Source organism: Apteryx rowi, unplaced genomic scaffold, assembly GCF_003343035.1.
Source record: "Apteryx rowi isolate R43461 unplaced genomic scaffold, aptRow1 scaffold_493, whole genome shotgun sequence".
Taxonomy (NCBI): Eukaryota; Metazoa; Chordata; class Aves; order Apterygiformes; family Apterygidae; genus Apteryx; species Apteryx rowi.
In genome coordinates this window covers 473,252-486,475 of record NW_020450753.1, presented here as the reverse complement: position 1 = coordinate 486,475, position 13,224 = coordinate 473,252, and the positions used below count along the sequence as shown (strand labels likewise).

The following is a 13,224-nucleotide window of genomic DNA, read 5'->3' as shown; positions in this document are numbered from 1 at the left end:
AACACATTTTGGCCTGAACAGGCAGAACATCCCCTGGTGCTTCAGCCACTCTGGAAACCATCCATTTGCTGCTTTCATTTTGCCCTGTGGTTTTCCTTTTTATCTAAACCAAGTCTGCCTTAAGTATTTAAGAAAGCCAGTGTCTGAAGTTTAACCCATAAACTTTGGAGGACTACAGCAAACAAGAGCACAAAGATTTTCTGCAATTCGAAAGGCAAGGTCTGGAATTTGACACGGGCCTTTGACAGGCCACACAAACACCAGGAACTCTTGTGTCCTCCTGTGCACTGCCTACTCGTATAACAGACTAAGCAAACTGTGGCAGAGCATATCAATAGCTGGGAAACAAGGACAGGATCATAACAATGAAGGGTCAAGAACTGGGCTTACTATTGTATATGTCTTGTTAGTTCCTCTCTAGAGGAAAAGCAACAGGCTGCAAGTTGTCCCAAAAATCTCCAGAGGCACATAGCCATGCAGGTAACCAAACCTGAGGTCACAAGCAAGACATGTGAACGAGCAGATGAACTTCTTTTCAAAGGATAAGCTTGGATGTAAGCTTCCAGCATATCAGGTACTCCTGGGCAACAGACAGTGCACACTGATATCCCACAGTAAATGTGTGATATCACACTAAATAAAAGGTCATTTACCCTACTTACACTGAGGTGAGCTATTTTATCATTTACCTGGGGTAAAAGCATGCTTACAGTGACCATGGAATAGTTATGCATTGTAGATTTGCACTCTTGCTTTCCTTATGATGACTTGTTCAAATCTCCACTCACTGAATCACTGGTTAATCGAAAAGAGTTCCCAGGACAGGCAGTAAGAGAAAAAAGGAATAACAATGTATTTCTGGTAAGCAATAATATTATACCTATATGAGAAGATGGAAACACTAAATGCAGAGGGTGGTGGTGTCATTTGCCTTTGGAACTAGTCTATGAAAAATGTAGCAAAAATATTTGCAAAAAATACACACAGGAGTTTTTCTTTATGATACCAGTGCATATATACATATACAGTATATGTATCATCCTTTGTATGACCACTGGGGAAATGCCAGACTGTAAATTTCAATTGGACATTAAGAAGAAATTCTTCCCAACCTAACTAGTGCAGCGCCAGATCAGACTGAACAGAGAGGCTGTCGAAACACCATCCTTGGAGATTTTCAGAACTTGCCTGGCCAAAGCTTCAAACATCTTCATCTAACTTTAAAGTTAGCCCTCCTTTAAGCAGGAGATTGGACTAGAGACCTCCAGAGGTCCCTGTGATTTCTGTATATTTGACTTCAGCAGTTACACGAAGCATCAGGTAAAGATTACATTTAATAATTCAGAGATTCTTTAAAATAAGATGTACATGGGTAGTTGATTCTATAGATTTCAGCTCCCAGAGAAAACCAGAAGTTTACATTCTGTTCCTTTCCTAGTTTTCTAATTTCCTTTGCTAAGCAAAAGCAAAGACAGGAGATTAACAGAGTGCTCAATATATTTAGGAAGTGACACAGACACAGACTTCTGTCTAGACACGAGCAAAGAAGCAGCTTAAGAAAAAGATCAAATATGAACATAATTGCCAACGTTGATGGTTTAGAACAGATACTTGAAACTGGTAGTATAGCCACGCATAAAAAATGATTCCATTTCTAATCTGTGTCTACAAGTGACAATACTAAAGATCCAAAAGAAAAACAAGATTCATGCTATTTATAAAACAGCTTTAAGCTTCTCTGACCCCATGGAAAAGCAGCTGATGGAGTATTTTCATAAACGCATCCATAAGAAACCTCCATTTTACAGTACAAGGCAATAAGCAAAGCAGCTCTTCCGTGTCAGACAGGAGATGCAGACGCTTTTATAATATCAGCAGAAAAGGAGATTTTCAGCAAGGCTGTACTTACCTACTCATTATGTCAGTCTATTCCAGCACAAAAAGTAAGTCTCTTTGCCCAGTATCTCTCCCCCACAAACTTTCACTGAAGTGGAGAAGAGAGGATCGAGGACCATCTCAAAGGACCACTTTTCCAAGCCAGGAATGACTATACCATTCCTGACTGATGTTTTTCCAATCCATTGCTAAGGATCTTTAATGACATAATGAAAAAATCTCCCTAATAACCTGTTCCAGTGCTTTGTTATTTTTCTCATTAGAACAGATTTTTTTCTGATGTCTGACCTAAACCTCCTTTGCTGCATTTTATGCCTATCACATCTTGTTCCATCCCCAGTGGGCAAGGAGCAGAACATATTTTACAAAATCATAGAACCAAAAGATAATTAAGGTGAGAAGAGACTTCAGAAGGCCATCTAGTCCAAACTCCTCCTCAAAGTGGGGTCAAAATTGAATTCATATCATAATGAACTCCTCTTTGCTGAAATGTTTTAAACACTTGAAGGTTGTCATGTATCCCTTCCTTAGGCATAGGAAGGAGATCTTTTATCCTGCATTTTCCTCCCCAAGGTCAATGCTCCCAGGCCAGCACACTGCTACCGTGTATATACATGCACATGTGTGAATGGGAACCGAACATATAGGAGGATCAGTGGGAAGTGAGGTGAGGGAAAGGAGAGATCTCAGAAGAGAGAATGGGCAGAAATGAAACATAACAAGTCCTGATCTAAAAACAAAGGACTACTTGGGAATGAGGAAAGAAAGGATTTGGTAGGAAGGAGAATGAAAGAAAGAAAATGTGTCATAGAAAAAAGAGGCATAAGGCGCTTGACTTGTTTAGCATAGCAAAATGAAGATTAAAAGAAGACATGATTCCCATCTACAAATACATTGGGCTAGAGCTGTTTAAGCTAAAGGGCAATTTTGTCATACAAGGAAATGGGTAAAAACTGGTTGCCTATATCCAGGCTGGAAATTCTAAGGAGGTTTCCAGCAACCAAGAGAATGAGACCCTTGAAGAGTATACTATCAAGAGTAACACATTTTAATGGGACTTTCATGACCTCAGGATACAGGACTGAAATCCACTACCCAGGAAAATCTTTGCTATTTTTCTAATGTGGCTGAAGGCAACAAAAGTGGGACACAGAGGAAGAGTTAATATATATTGAAAGCTTTCAAGTAGGGATAAGCAGTGCGTCCAATTACTAGCGCAATAACTGACGGTTTCGGGTTATCCTTTCTAAATCAGTAATTGCATTATTTCGGGCTATCCTTTCTGAATCAATAACTGATGATTTTGGGCTATCCTTTTTCAGGCTATCCTTTCTAAATTAGTAATCACATTATTTTAATGGATGTTACTAATCTAAGAGCTTGTGTGAGGAAGTAAATGTAGTTTTTTTATTATGTTACTGTCTCAGTCGTTACTATCAAACCTTCGTAGCGTGACATATATCATGTAAACCTGAAACAGTGTTAAACAGCCCTGGTTTTCAGAGTGACTGGCCTGTTGTACCTATGCAGGTTACGCAGGGAAGTAGGATGCAGATCCCCAGCTTTATTCCACAGACACTCTGTGGAAGACGTCACATCCCTCCAAGGAATTTTGCACCGGTCTGCAAGCCAGTGGCCATGTTCTCAATGAGCCCACATAATCCCACATCACATTCATTGTGCAGCTCCCTCAAGGCACCAGTATACCAGGGAGAAGGGTAAGGATCATGTATTGATATGCATCTCCCTACCTCATTTATCTGGAGAGTGTTCTGAGATGACAAGCCTCATGCTAAAAATGAATTTTTGCTACGCACCCACTGGGATCCTTAGATATGAGCTTTGAGAGCTGGGCACATTAGAACTCCAGAGACTTTCAGGCTAATTTCAAATTTGCTTTAGTTTCAAACCAGTAGCTTTCTCAACAGCTTTCTCAACTCCCTTCCACACTGAGGTGTCTTTGCAAATGATACTTTTTAAATAAAATTTATATTAACATGGAGATTATTTGGCTTCCTGAAATAGTTTCACACATTGAGTAAGAACTGTATATTTATCATTTATTGGCAAGGCAGACCAGCCACAATGCTTTGTAAGGCAGCTGCTCTTTAATTCACTAGCTAACCGCTCCAGGGAATCTCAGAAATATTTATTGCCACATTGGTTGCCAGGAAATCCAGAACAAGATATATCAAGTGATACTCTTTACTGGTCCAGATTAGATGTTAAAATGCACATGAACTCTAACCTGCCAATTTCTCTTTTAAGATTCACATGAGAAAATGAGAAAACATTTTTACTCTGTTACTCATATACTAATAACTTTTGCTCTCAGAACAGTGAAGTTAATTCTGAAAACTTAGTGGCATGTAAATCCCTTCTCTCCCAAAACAATCTATGCAATAGTTCACACTGGATTTGTGGAGTAACACAACTGGACACACTATGTGATACGCATTTCAGAGTACTTTACGAGTTCATTTCAGAGATCATATTAGAGTACTTTCCAGTTTGTATTTTCATCCAGACTACGAGCAGAAAATTACCTCAGAAATCTCTTTTGATTCTTGATCCTGATATTTGTGTTGTTACAGTGTTATCTTCCACTGATTTGTACAAAATCTCTGCAGAGAGATAATGTGCCTGTTACCAGCTATGTGTACTGTAAATATAAAAGCACCTGATGGAGTTTACAATTTGTTATGAAGCTGGATATTTCCTGAATAAGCAACACAAATTCAGTAATTCAAAAGCCATACACTGGAACTATTCCAGTCAACTATATCTACTATTTATTTATATTTGTAACACAGTGTAAAAGGAAAATGCCTACTCATGGTCCTTGGTGCCTCAGACATTCACTTGACTTCCTAGCAGCCCGGAGGACTCTGTGTGAAACAGAGCAACACACACCATGCAAAATTAGCTGAAAGTTCAGGAAAGGAAGTGCAATCCAGCTAGAGAGAGCAGATCAACCTTGCTGTGAACCCCACTAGTCTTGAGTAGCTCAGTATTGTCAGACCACAAACGGAGCACTTAAAACTGCAAGTGCAATTGAGCCAATTTCATATTCTACACTTCGTTATCCTGTGATACTGTGCAAAGAAGCCATAGTATCACTTAGACAATACTGGTTTTGGTCTTCAGGAGCTGAAATGAGGGTGTAGGCAGAGAGTCAACAGCAGGCTAAGTTGTGAGTGAGCTACACAGCAGGAGGTGGGAGAATGTGAGACAGAAAACAGGGAGCTCCTCAAAGGCAGCAAACTAAATACCCCATGCCTTGCAGTGAGCGCACAGGCCCTGGATCTTCAGGGGATAACCCATGCAGCCTCTTAAGCAGAGTTTCTCCAGTTAGTTTTCCCTCCATGTGTATTCTTCTACTAAAAAAGGATAATTTTGTTTCATCTCCTTTCTGTGCCTAAGAAACACTTTCTAAGAATTGTTCTTTCAAAGTAAATCTCGCATTGTCTTAAGGAGTTTGTTTGAGGACACTTCCTACTAATGGAAAAGAGGCACTTGCTATGAAAGAATAGTCTCTAAAGTTATTTGTTTCCGAACAGCTTCTTACCCCACAGTACCGCTCCTCATTGAAGATCTGTGGAGGAAGAGGGATTCCATTCTGAGGCTTTTTTTCACCTGGGACATTCTCTCTCATCCATTTCCTGTTGTCCTCATCACCTGCTATGTCCATTTGCTGAAAGTCAATCTTGTTGGCCTCTAAAAAGCCCACTACTTCTTGCTGTTTCTTTTTGATCTGTTTAGGAAAGATGAAAAACAAAATTGCTTCTTTAAAAAAAGAAATTGTTTTCTAAAAGGAATGACTATTGCAAACAGAACCAATGCAGGTATGTCGAGTTGGATCCCTCAAACTTTTTGAAGGTGAGACTCAGCACTGCTTTTCAGCAGCCAGACCACTGCCATTACTTTTTTACCCCCTCCCTCTCCCCACTTCCTTCTTTCCTCCCAGGAAGCAATGGTACCTCCATCTTCCCTAAGAAAAGAGGCGCAGCAGGAACCTTTCTACTCTGTTCGCAGCTTTGAGTATGGTGTACAGATACTTAAGCTAATCCTGCCTGAAGTCAGCATAGGTCTGAGAATTTATATTCTTCCCAATATGTAACATTGTCATTTATCCTGCTCATTGCACAGAACAGTTAGTTTTCCATGAGCTTCTCTGGCAGCTAAAATTCATGGCCCTTATTCCCTTTGATGCTAGTACTGTATACACTTAGAATCCAGGCACCAAGCCTACAGCTTGTCCCCTTATTTTGAAGATACAATTCTCATTATACCTCTTCACTAAAAGGATGCTATTTCTAAGCAACATTTAAATAATTTCCCCATTTTGTATATGTCTATTCTAACAGCTGCTAGGCCAAACTTTAGCTCTACAAGGACTACGGCATTTGAAGCAAGCACTGTTTTGACCGAAGAGTACAAATTTTCTCACACTGCTCTGCTGGTCACACACAACTAAATTACTGTCTAGCACAATCATCTTCCAGGCATGCCTTTCTTTTCCTCCCAGTTGTGCTATACCACACAGCAATTTAATGTCATATATAAACGGTAACTGGAATGATAGCACCAAGGTAATTTTTGCATATGAGCCATCATATGACTGGAAGACAGGTCTTCCACAAATCAGACATCTGAACACCAGAATGGAGACAGGAAATGAGACAAGAAATAACGCATGGATTATGTATTTCTATAATTTACTAAGCCTGAAAAACTGAAAAGCTACACAACTGTGTTTGCTTTAAAAACAAATCAACATCCAGAAAATACTGTACATTTTTAAGACAACAACAGAAGTTTACAGTGAGCTAAAAAAGCAAATCATTTTGGATGGAAACACAATTCCAAAGTGTTCACAAGCCACACAGTTGAACATGCAGTTGACAGTTCTCAGAGGTGATTATTTTTATTTTTATTTTCACTTTTTAAACAGAGGTAACTTTTGTAATGGCTGTTTAGCTACACAATTATTTAGAGAACACATTCAGACGGCAGAAAGGATTGCATGAGGAATACATAGGAGCACTTCATCAGAGGAAGTGGCAGGATAATGTTTGTATAAATGGTTAATAAAATCTGCATGCAACAGTGCTAAGAGTTTCACCAAATGCTCTGAAAGCCAGTGTATTCAAGTGCTGACAGATGCTATTTCAGCATCAGCTTTTCTCTTTGGATCCGGACATTGAAGTAGATGTGGCTCCTGGAATAGCTAGTGCCCTAAAAGTCCTACAGGGAGGTAATGAAAACTGAGCTACAGATTCTGTGCTCCCTTGCTTATGGTTGCAACTAGAACGCTTAGAATTAAAGCTGAGTACACGGTTTTTCCTCAGTTTCAGGTTCATAAAATACAGGAGACTCAGAACACCTGCTCAGACAGCACCAGGATAAAAGAAAAAAAAAAAAAAGAAAACACCACAACAAAAGCAAAAAGAAAGGGGGAGGGTGGCCGTGTGAAAAAAATGGATGCTGAGGAAACAAGAAGACAGCAGGAGGAGAAAGGCAAAGAAATGACTAAACACTACAGTATATGTTGAACTAACTAGTGCCAGCATCCTTAGTGGGAGAGAGGGAAGCAATGGTAGTTGGTGTGGATTTTCTTCAGTATCTAATCCAGGACATAGGCTTTGTTATTTTATTTCATCACCTCTTACTAGAGACATTGCAATAAACACTGTCATGCTGCCTAGTGCTCACACAGTGCTGGCAGAAAAGACTGGCTATCTTGCAATAGATCAGTAGATTATGTGGCGGTCAGTGGACCTCAGGAGATTACTTTCATGGAGTATGAAAAAAGGTGACTATGAAAAGTCAGCTACTGGTGAAGGGCTTATATTTGGGACTCACAAAGGGGCATCTCCCTTGGAAATTTTTCAGAGGACCACAGACTGGAAAAGGTTGCGGATTCCTCTCCTAAGTGTCACTTGGCCTTAAAATTAATTCTTCCTCCTCACCACATTTCTCCTCTAAAATCCTTAATCTCTGCTGCTAAGCGTGAATTTTGTTGGGGTAGGTGGGAGAGGGGGCCTTTAATGTATAATCACTCTTGTTAAATCTCAGGGTTCTACAGCGAGCTTCCTAATTCCTGCCATTTCTCTTTCTTGCTTTTTAAAGTGGTTTGACTAGGTCAGAATCTTAGCTTATGCTTATAACAAGTGAACAGAAAGAGAAGTTCCTAGCCCTCATTGGTTCAGAAATCAAGCAGCAACCTGAGAAAGCCCTAAATGTACTTTTTTAATGTCTCGTAATTAAAGGCAGCCTCATGCTTTTCTGGGGTTTTAATTAAAGGTTAAGGACTACTAGATGTTGCCAGATGTTAACTTTACAGAAAAACAGAAATTTGTTCAGATATTAAATGAGAACTGTAGAGATTTCCGGTATTAAATAACTGACATAAGTTTATCATGGCTTGTCCCAAACATTTTTTAGTAAAACCTTTTCTGAATGGTTAGTAGTAACAATCATGCTTGAACTGGTTTATAAGAATTGCAATAATTTATGTCATGTTGATGAACAGAACATGAAAAAAAGAGCTTTTCTTTCATCTCTACCATATACTTACTATGAATTATCTATATTGCAGTAGTATTTAAATGCTCCAGCCAGGACCTTCACACTGCTGAGTATTACCCTGTAGATAACAAAATGGAAGCTCTTGCCCCTGAGACCTTTACTTTCTCTAAATTGAGTTTCCTGATCATTCTTAGCTTTTAGCTAAGTGAGGATTGTAAATATGATTCTCCTGATGTTTGGTGCAACAGACACGCAGAATGCGTGCCGTTGACAAGTGGCAATATGCTAGCATCTCCAAAATTCTTGCTCCACATAAAAAATATCTGTTTTCTTCTCATGCAGAACATGATAATGGGTGAATGAGATCAGGTGAAAGGACTATTTACCCAGGATTCTGTCTGGACAATATTTTCAGAAAATCAACACTCTTTTGGTTGGTGTGCATACTAAGGCACAGTGTAGAGGTACCAACGCTAATTCTAAACAAGCTAGTTTGGGTACCAGAAAAAGTTTAGCTGTGGTAAATAAGTCCATGMAGAGTCCATGTTGTTGCAATTAGATTGCTTCTGACACAAAAAGCTATTTAGTTTACAACTATGTCCACTACCTCTATACTGTTCTGAAGTGTGGAGTGCAAACATACACCTAGAAAAAGCATTATACATTGTGAAGTTCAGGACAAATTCTAACTGCTATTTCTTTTTTACTGAATGTTACATGCAATTATGCCTGGATAAGGCAATATATGAGTGCAAGATGTTTCTCATAATGATAACCACAATAAACTAGGCAAAAGATGTACGGTGTCTTAAGGCTTACAATACTGGGGTTTAGTCAGGGCAAAAGATTTTGATACCTGGGACACACACTAAGGACAAAACCATAAAGCAAGTCTTTGCTATGGCTGGCACTGGGTAACCAAAAGAACCTCTCCAGCAAACTGTCTTCAGAGAAGGAAATCTTTCAGGACTTAACAACACAGAGGACATGCAAAGAGTTTCCCAAAATGGATGAGGATTGCAGAAGTTTGTTTGTGCCCTAACATGTGTCTGCTGGCACAGGAGGAATTCAGATTACTTGGGCAYAGATTCCCTGGAAAGTGGTGGTGATCAGGATATTATTTTTCCCTTTCAACAAAGCTTAAGGTCCACCATGCCTGGCTGCTACCATGTCCTTTAAATTAAACAAAACCTGTTCTATTTTAAATAAATATTATCTGGAATGTAAGAACTACAGATAATATTAGCTTCACCTGATGCAGAATTAATATTTTCATCTATATCCTTGCCATCCAGAGCATACCCTTTGACTGCTTGCCTATGTCAGAAGCAGATGATATCTAGTCAACAATTAGAGCAGTAGGAGCATTAATGTCAGCAGGCAGAGTTGCTGCAGCTTTCAGCTCTAACGCTGCACGGATAACGTTATCCTGACTCTGTTTGAACAGAGAATTATTCTTATTTATTAAATTACAACTTCTGTTGTGGCTGTGTACTCTATGAGGTGTTACCCTCTTTATTGATTTGAAATCTGAGTTCAGGTTTGCTTATGGTCAGATTCACAATCACAGATGTCAAACCTCTACCCTGTATTTCAGAGGAGATAATACAGATGATAGTCTACATTTTGCTCAGTCTTTTTGAAGTGATTGTGTTATATTAAAACTGACATCTACAGATTCAAAGGCGGGCAAGTTCATAAAATGTCTGCAAAAACGCTGGGAATAAGAAGACTTTAGAGGTGACCTAACCACAAGCAGCAGTTTCCAAGACTTTGGAAGACTTCCTCTGCATAAGACATAAACGTCCATTCTCCCGTGATTTATGGTACACTAGAACTTTGTAAGATATTAACCACTTCTAAACACTTTTGTGGCTAGTTACAAAAATACGTTAGTTTTTACTGCTTGTTTCAAAACAGCCATTCAGTATATTTTTATTCTGTACATGTCTTCACTTCGAATTGCCTTAATAGTTTGACATCAACTACATGTTTGGAGTAGAAGGACAATAAAGCTAAAGCCATTCAAAATAAATTTCTGAATTGTTGAGGGGAAAATACAGACAGCGGATTTTGCTCCAGAAATGCACTGAATTATGTCATTAAGCATCTGCTCTAGAACACCAGAAGGTTACTGAGTTCACTGTATTCATTCTGGAAAAGTATTTACTAATGTGATAACCAGTTGCAATTATTGGTATGGTTGTATAATACATAGAATAGAAATGCTCTTTTTTTTTTTTTTACCAATTAAACTTTGTTGATCTACACTGAAGGAGGTCAGACCCACCATATTCTGAAATTCAAAAAGAACAATATGCATTTGATGGAGATCAGCCACACTGGAGAGAGCATCAGTGCTACTAGGACAATTTAGGCTTCCATTTAAGCTCTGCAGAGATGAAATTCATTCTTCTCAAGGAAGAGTTGTACAAGGCAGATACAAAAATAGTTTTTAGTAGGATTTTAGTGATATATTTAGGTTTGTGCTGGCTTCTTGCATGAGTGACTTTTATTTTATAGATATCAAAACTCATTCAAGGTTCATTGAAAGGATACCTTTCATCCATTTTAGCCAGTAAACCTGGAAAACTACTCCAGCTGAACATCTTGTTTAGCTGAAACTGCAATTATGCATCTGTAACCTGAACACATACTGCCTTCTGAGACTGCAGTGGCTAAAAATACACAAAATACACAAGAAAGGAAGAAATGCAGTATACTGCTATGTAAAAATGCCATATCCTTCCTTCCAGTATGCATCCAGGATATCACTGACAGCTTTTGTGGGCTGCTAACAAATAGTGGAGATTGGCATTAATAAGCTTAAAACCTATTACAGCTCACTGGCCTTATTTATCTTTCTTAGCAGTAGTAACCTGCATTAGCAATGTTTAACAGCTGAAAATGACTGGATAAAGCTTGTATGTTGCCCAGTATTGGGTGTAGCATATGCATCCCTTCATTGCAATCCAAGAAGAAAGGAGTCAGAGAGCTGCTAGTTGGGAGGGATGAAGGAGGGATGCACAGAGCAGAGGAAAGCTTTTGGTTCAGATAGTCCTAAACACATGATATGCTTAGTTTTAATTGTGTAAGTGATCTCCTAAATGTCAGTGTTTAATCAAAGCACTCATACAAGTGCTCTGCTGAACTACAGCCCAAGTCCTGTAGCTGGAATGGCAACAATTCATGCCTTAGTTGCACAAAATCAGTCTCTAAGGAGGACCAAAATGATGGCCATGACATACACATATGGAAAGTCTGCAGATGGATTTCAGTCATGGTCACAACTTTTCCCTGAAGACAGATGATTGTCAAAAGAGGTAGGTATGAGTCTTCTTTGGTAACCAAACAGGAGATAAAAAAGACTGTCAGTGCACAATGTGTAGTAATTTATAAAGCTACTCGAGCAGTAACTGCTAGATTACAAATTACCAGACCTGCAATTTCCAGTCTCCTCTTTTTTCTGCCTTAAAAATGGTAAAATGTCAATATTAAATTTAGAGTCTCAAGCTTAGAAACAGGCTGGCAAAAAAAGCTGAAGAGAGACCTGCAAACTTCCTTAGCCGTATTCCAGTTTAAACTTCAGTGCATCTCCCCCAGCTCATTTTCTAGAGATGGTGACCCTGTAAACAGGGGGTGCTTTTTGAGCTTTTCAACTCTGGAAGCTTCTTAAGGACGTGGAGCTCGTGTCAGACAGATAGAGATGCAGTTACAGCTACGTGCAAGCACCAGCCAATTTGTTTAGCCATGTCACTGGGAATGAGTGACTGCCAAAGGAAAGCTGCAATCTGAGCTCATCTGGGAACTGGATATAAAAGGAAACAGTCCTTTCCCGGTTCCCACCTCCCACAGACTTCCAGCCTCTCTACTATTCACATGCCCTTCCCTTCAGCTGATATACTATGCTGACAACTACAGCAGTAGACATCAAAACCAAAAATCATCAGTATAACATTTCAAAAGACAYCAAAAAAAAAAAGAGAAAAAAACATGAAAACCTAGGGAAAGGGAAGGGCACGAGGAAGACATTTTTTCTGCAGTTTTATTCACTCACTTTGGCTCCAGAGTCTTTCTTAAACACAGTTCCCCTTCAGCAGGGGGACTGCCTAAACTGTCCTAAAGTCTCTTTCAAAAACAAATTCATTAATTTCTAATGTAAACAATATACCTTATTTTGTGCAAATACAATATCCACTTTTTCCTTCTTCAGTGCACATACATTGCATACTTTTTCAAATAGATAAAATTATATTAATTGACATATTTTAGATGCAAACGTTATACATGTAGTAAAAACTGGCATGCAAGCAAGCCAATATCAACAGGAAATCTCTGTATCTTGAGTTGCTTTTAAGAATAAGGTGGTCAACACAGCCTAGAAGAAATTCAGTGCTTCTTTTTCACACAGTCAAACTGAGGCTGTCCTGGGCTCTTCATCTGGACATCGGCTAACTTACCAAACTGGTCCTAGCAGAAAGAGGCACTCGTTAAATGAGACACCTACCGCTGTCGACCCCGAGGATGTGGCTACAAAGACTTTGATCACCATCTTGACAGCGATAAAAGCGAATCAGCAGAATGCGCCTGCTATCGACAAGTCACCGGAGTCCGGGGAGGAATCCAGGCACCAGCAGTGCCTGGGCTAACCCGGATCCTAAATGATTCCCCCCGCAGCTATCTGCCAGCTTTGGCCTCTCCCGCTCACCGGGGTCCCAGGTTTCCCCACTCCATTGGCTCTTAGGTATTTCGGGACCAGGGGCCAGGAGAGGATTGGTCAGTAAGAGGATCCCTAGC

General features: G+C 39.5%; 1 protein-coding gene across 1 annotated transcript in view; it reads right to left on the bottom strand.

Annotated features, from left to right (window-relative positions):
- LOC112972534 (SH3 domain-binding glutamic acid-rich protein-like) overlaps positions 1 to 12,979 on the bottom strand; it is a 28,083-nt gene extending 15,104 nt beyond the window's left edge. The window contains exons 1-2 of the mRNA XM_026079153.1: positions 12,935 to 12,979; positions 5,465 to 5,650 (exon numbers count right to left, since the gene is read on the bottom strand). Of these exons, the coding sequence (XP_025934938.1) occupies positions 5,465 to 5,650; positions 12,935 to 12,979 (231 nt within the window). The remainder of the gene's footprint in view (positions 1 to 5,464; positions 5,651 to 12,934) is intronic.
- Between the last annotated feature and the right edge of the window lie 245 nt (positions 12,980 to 13,224).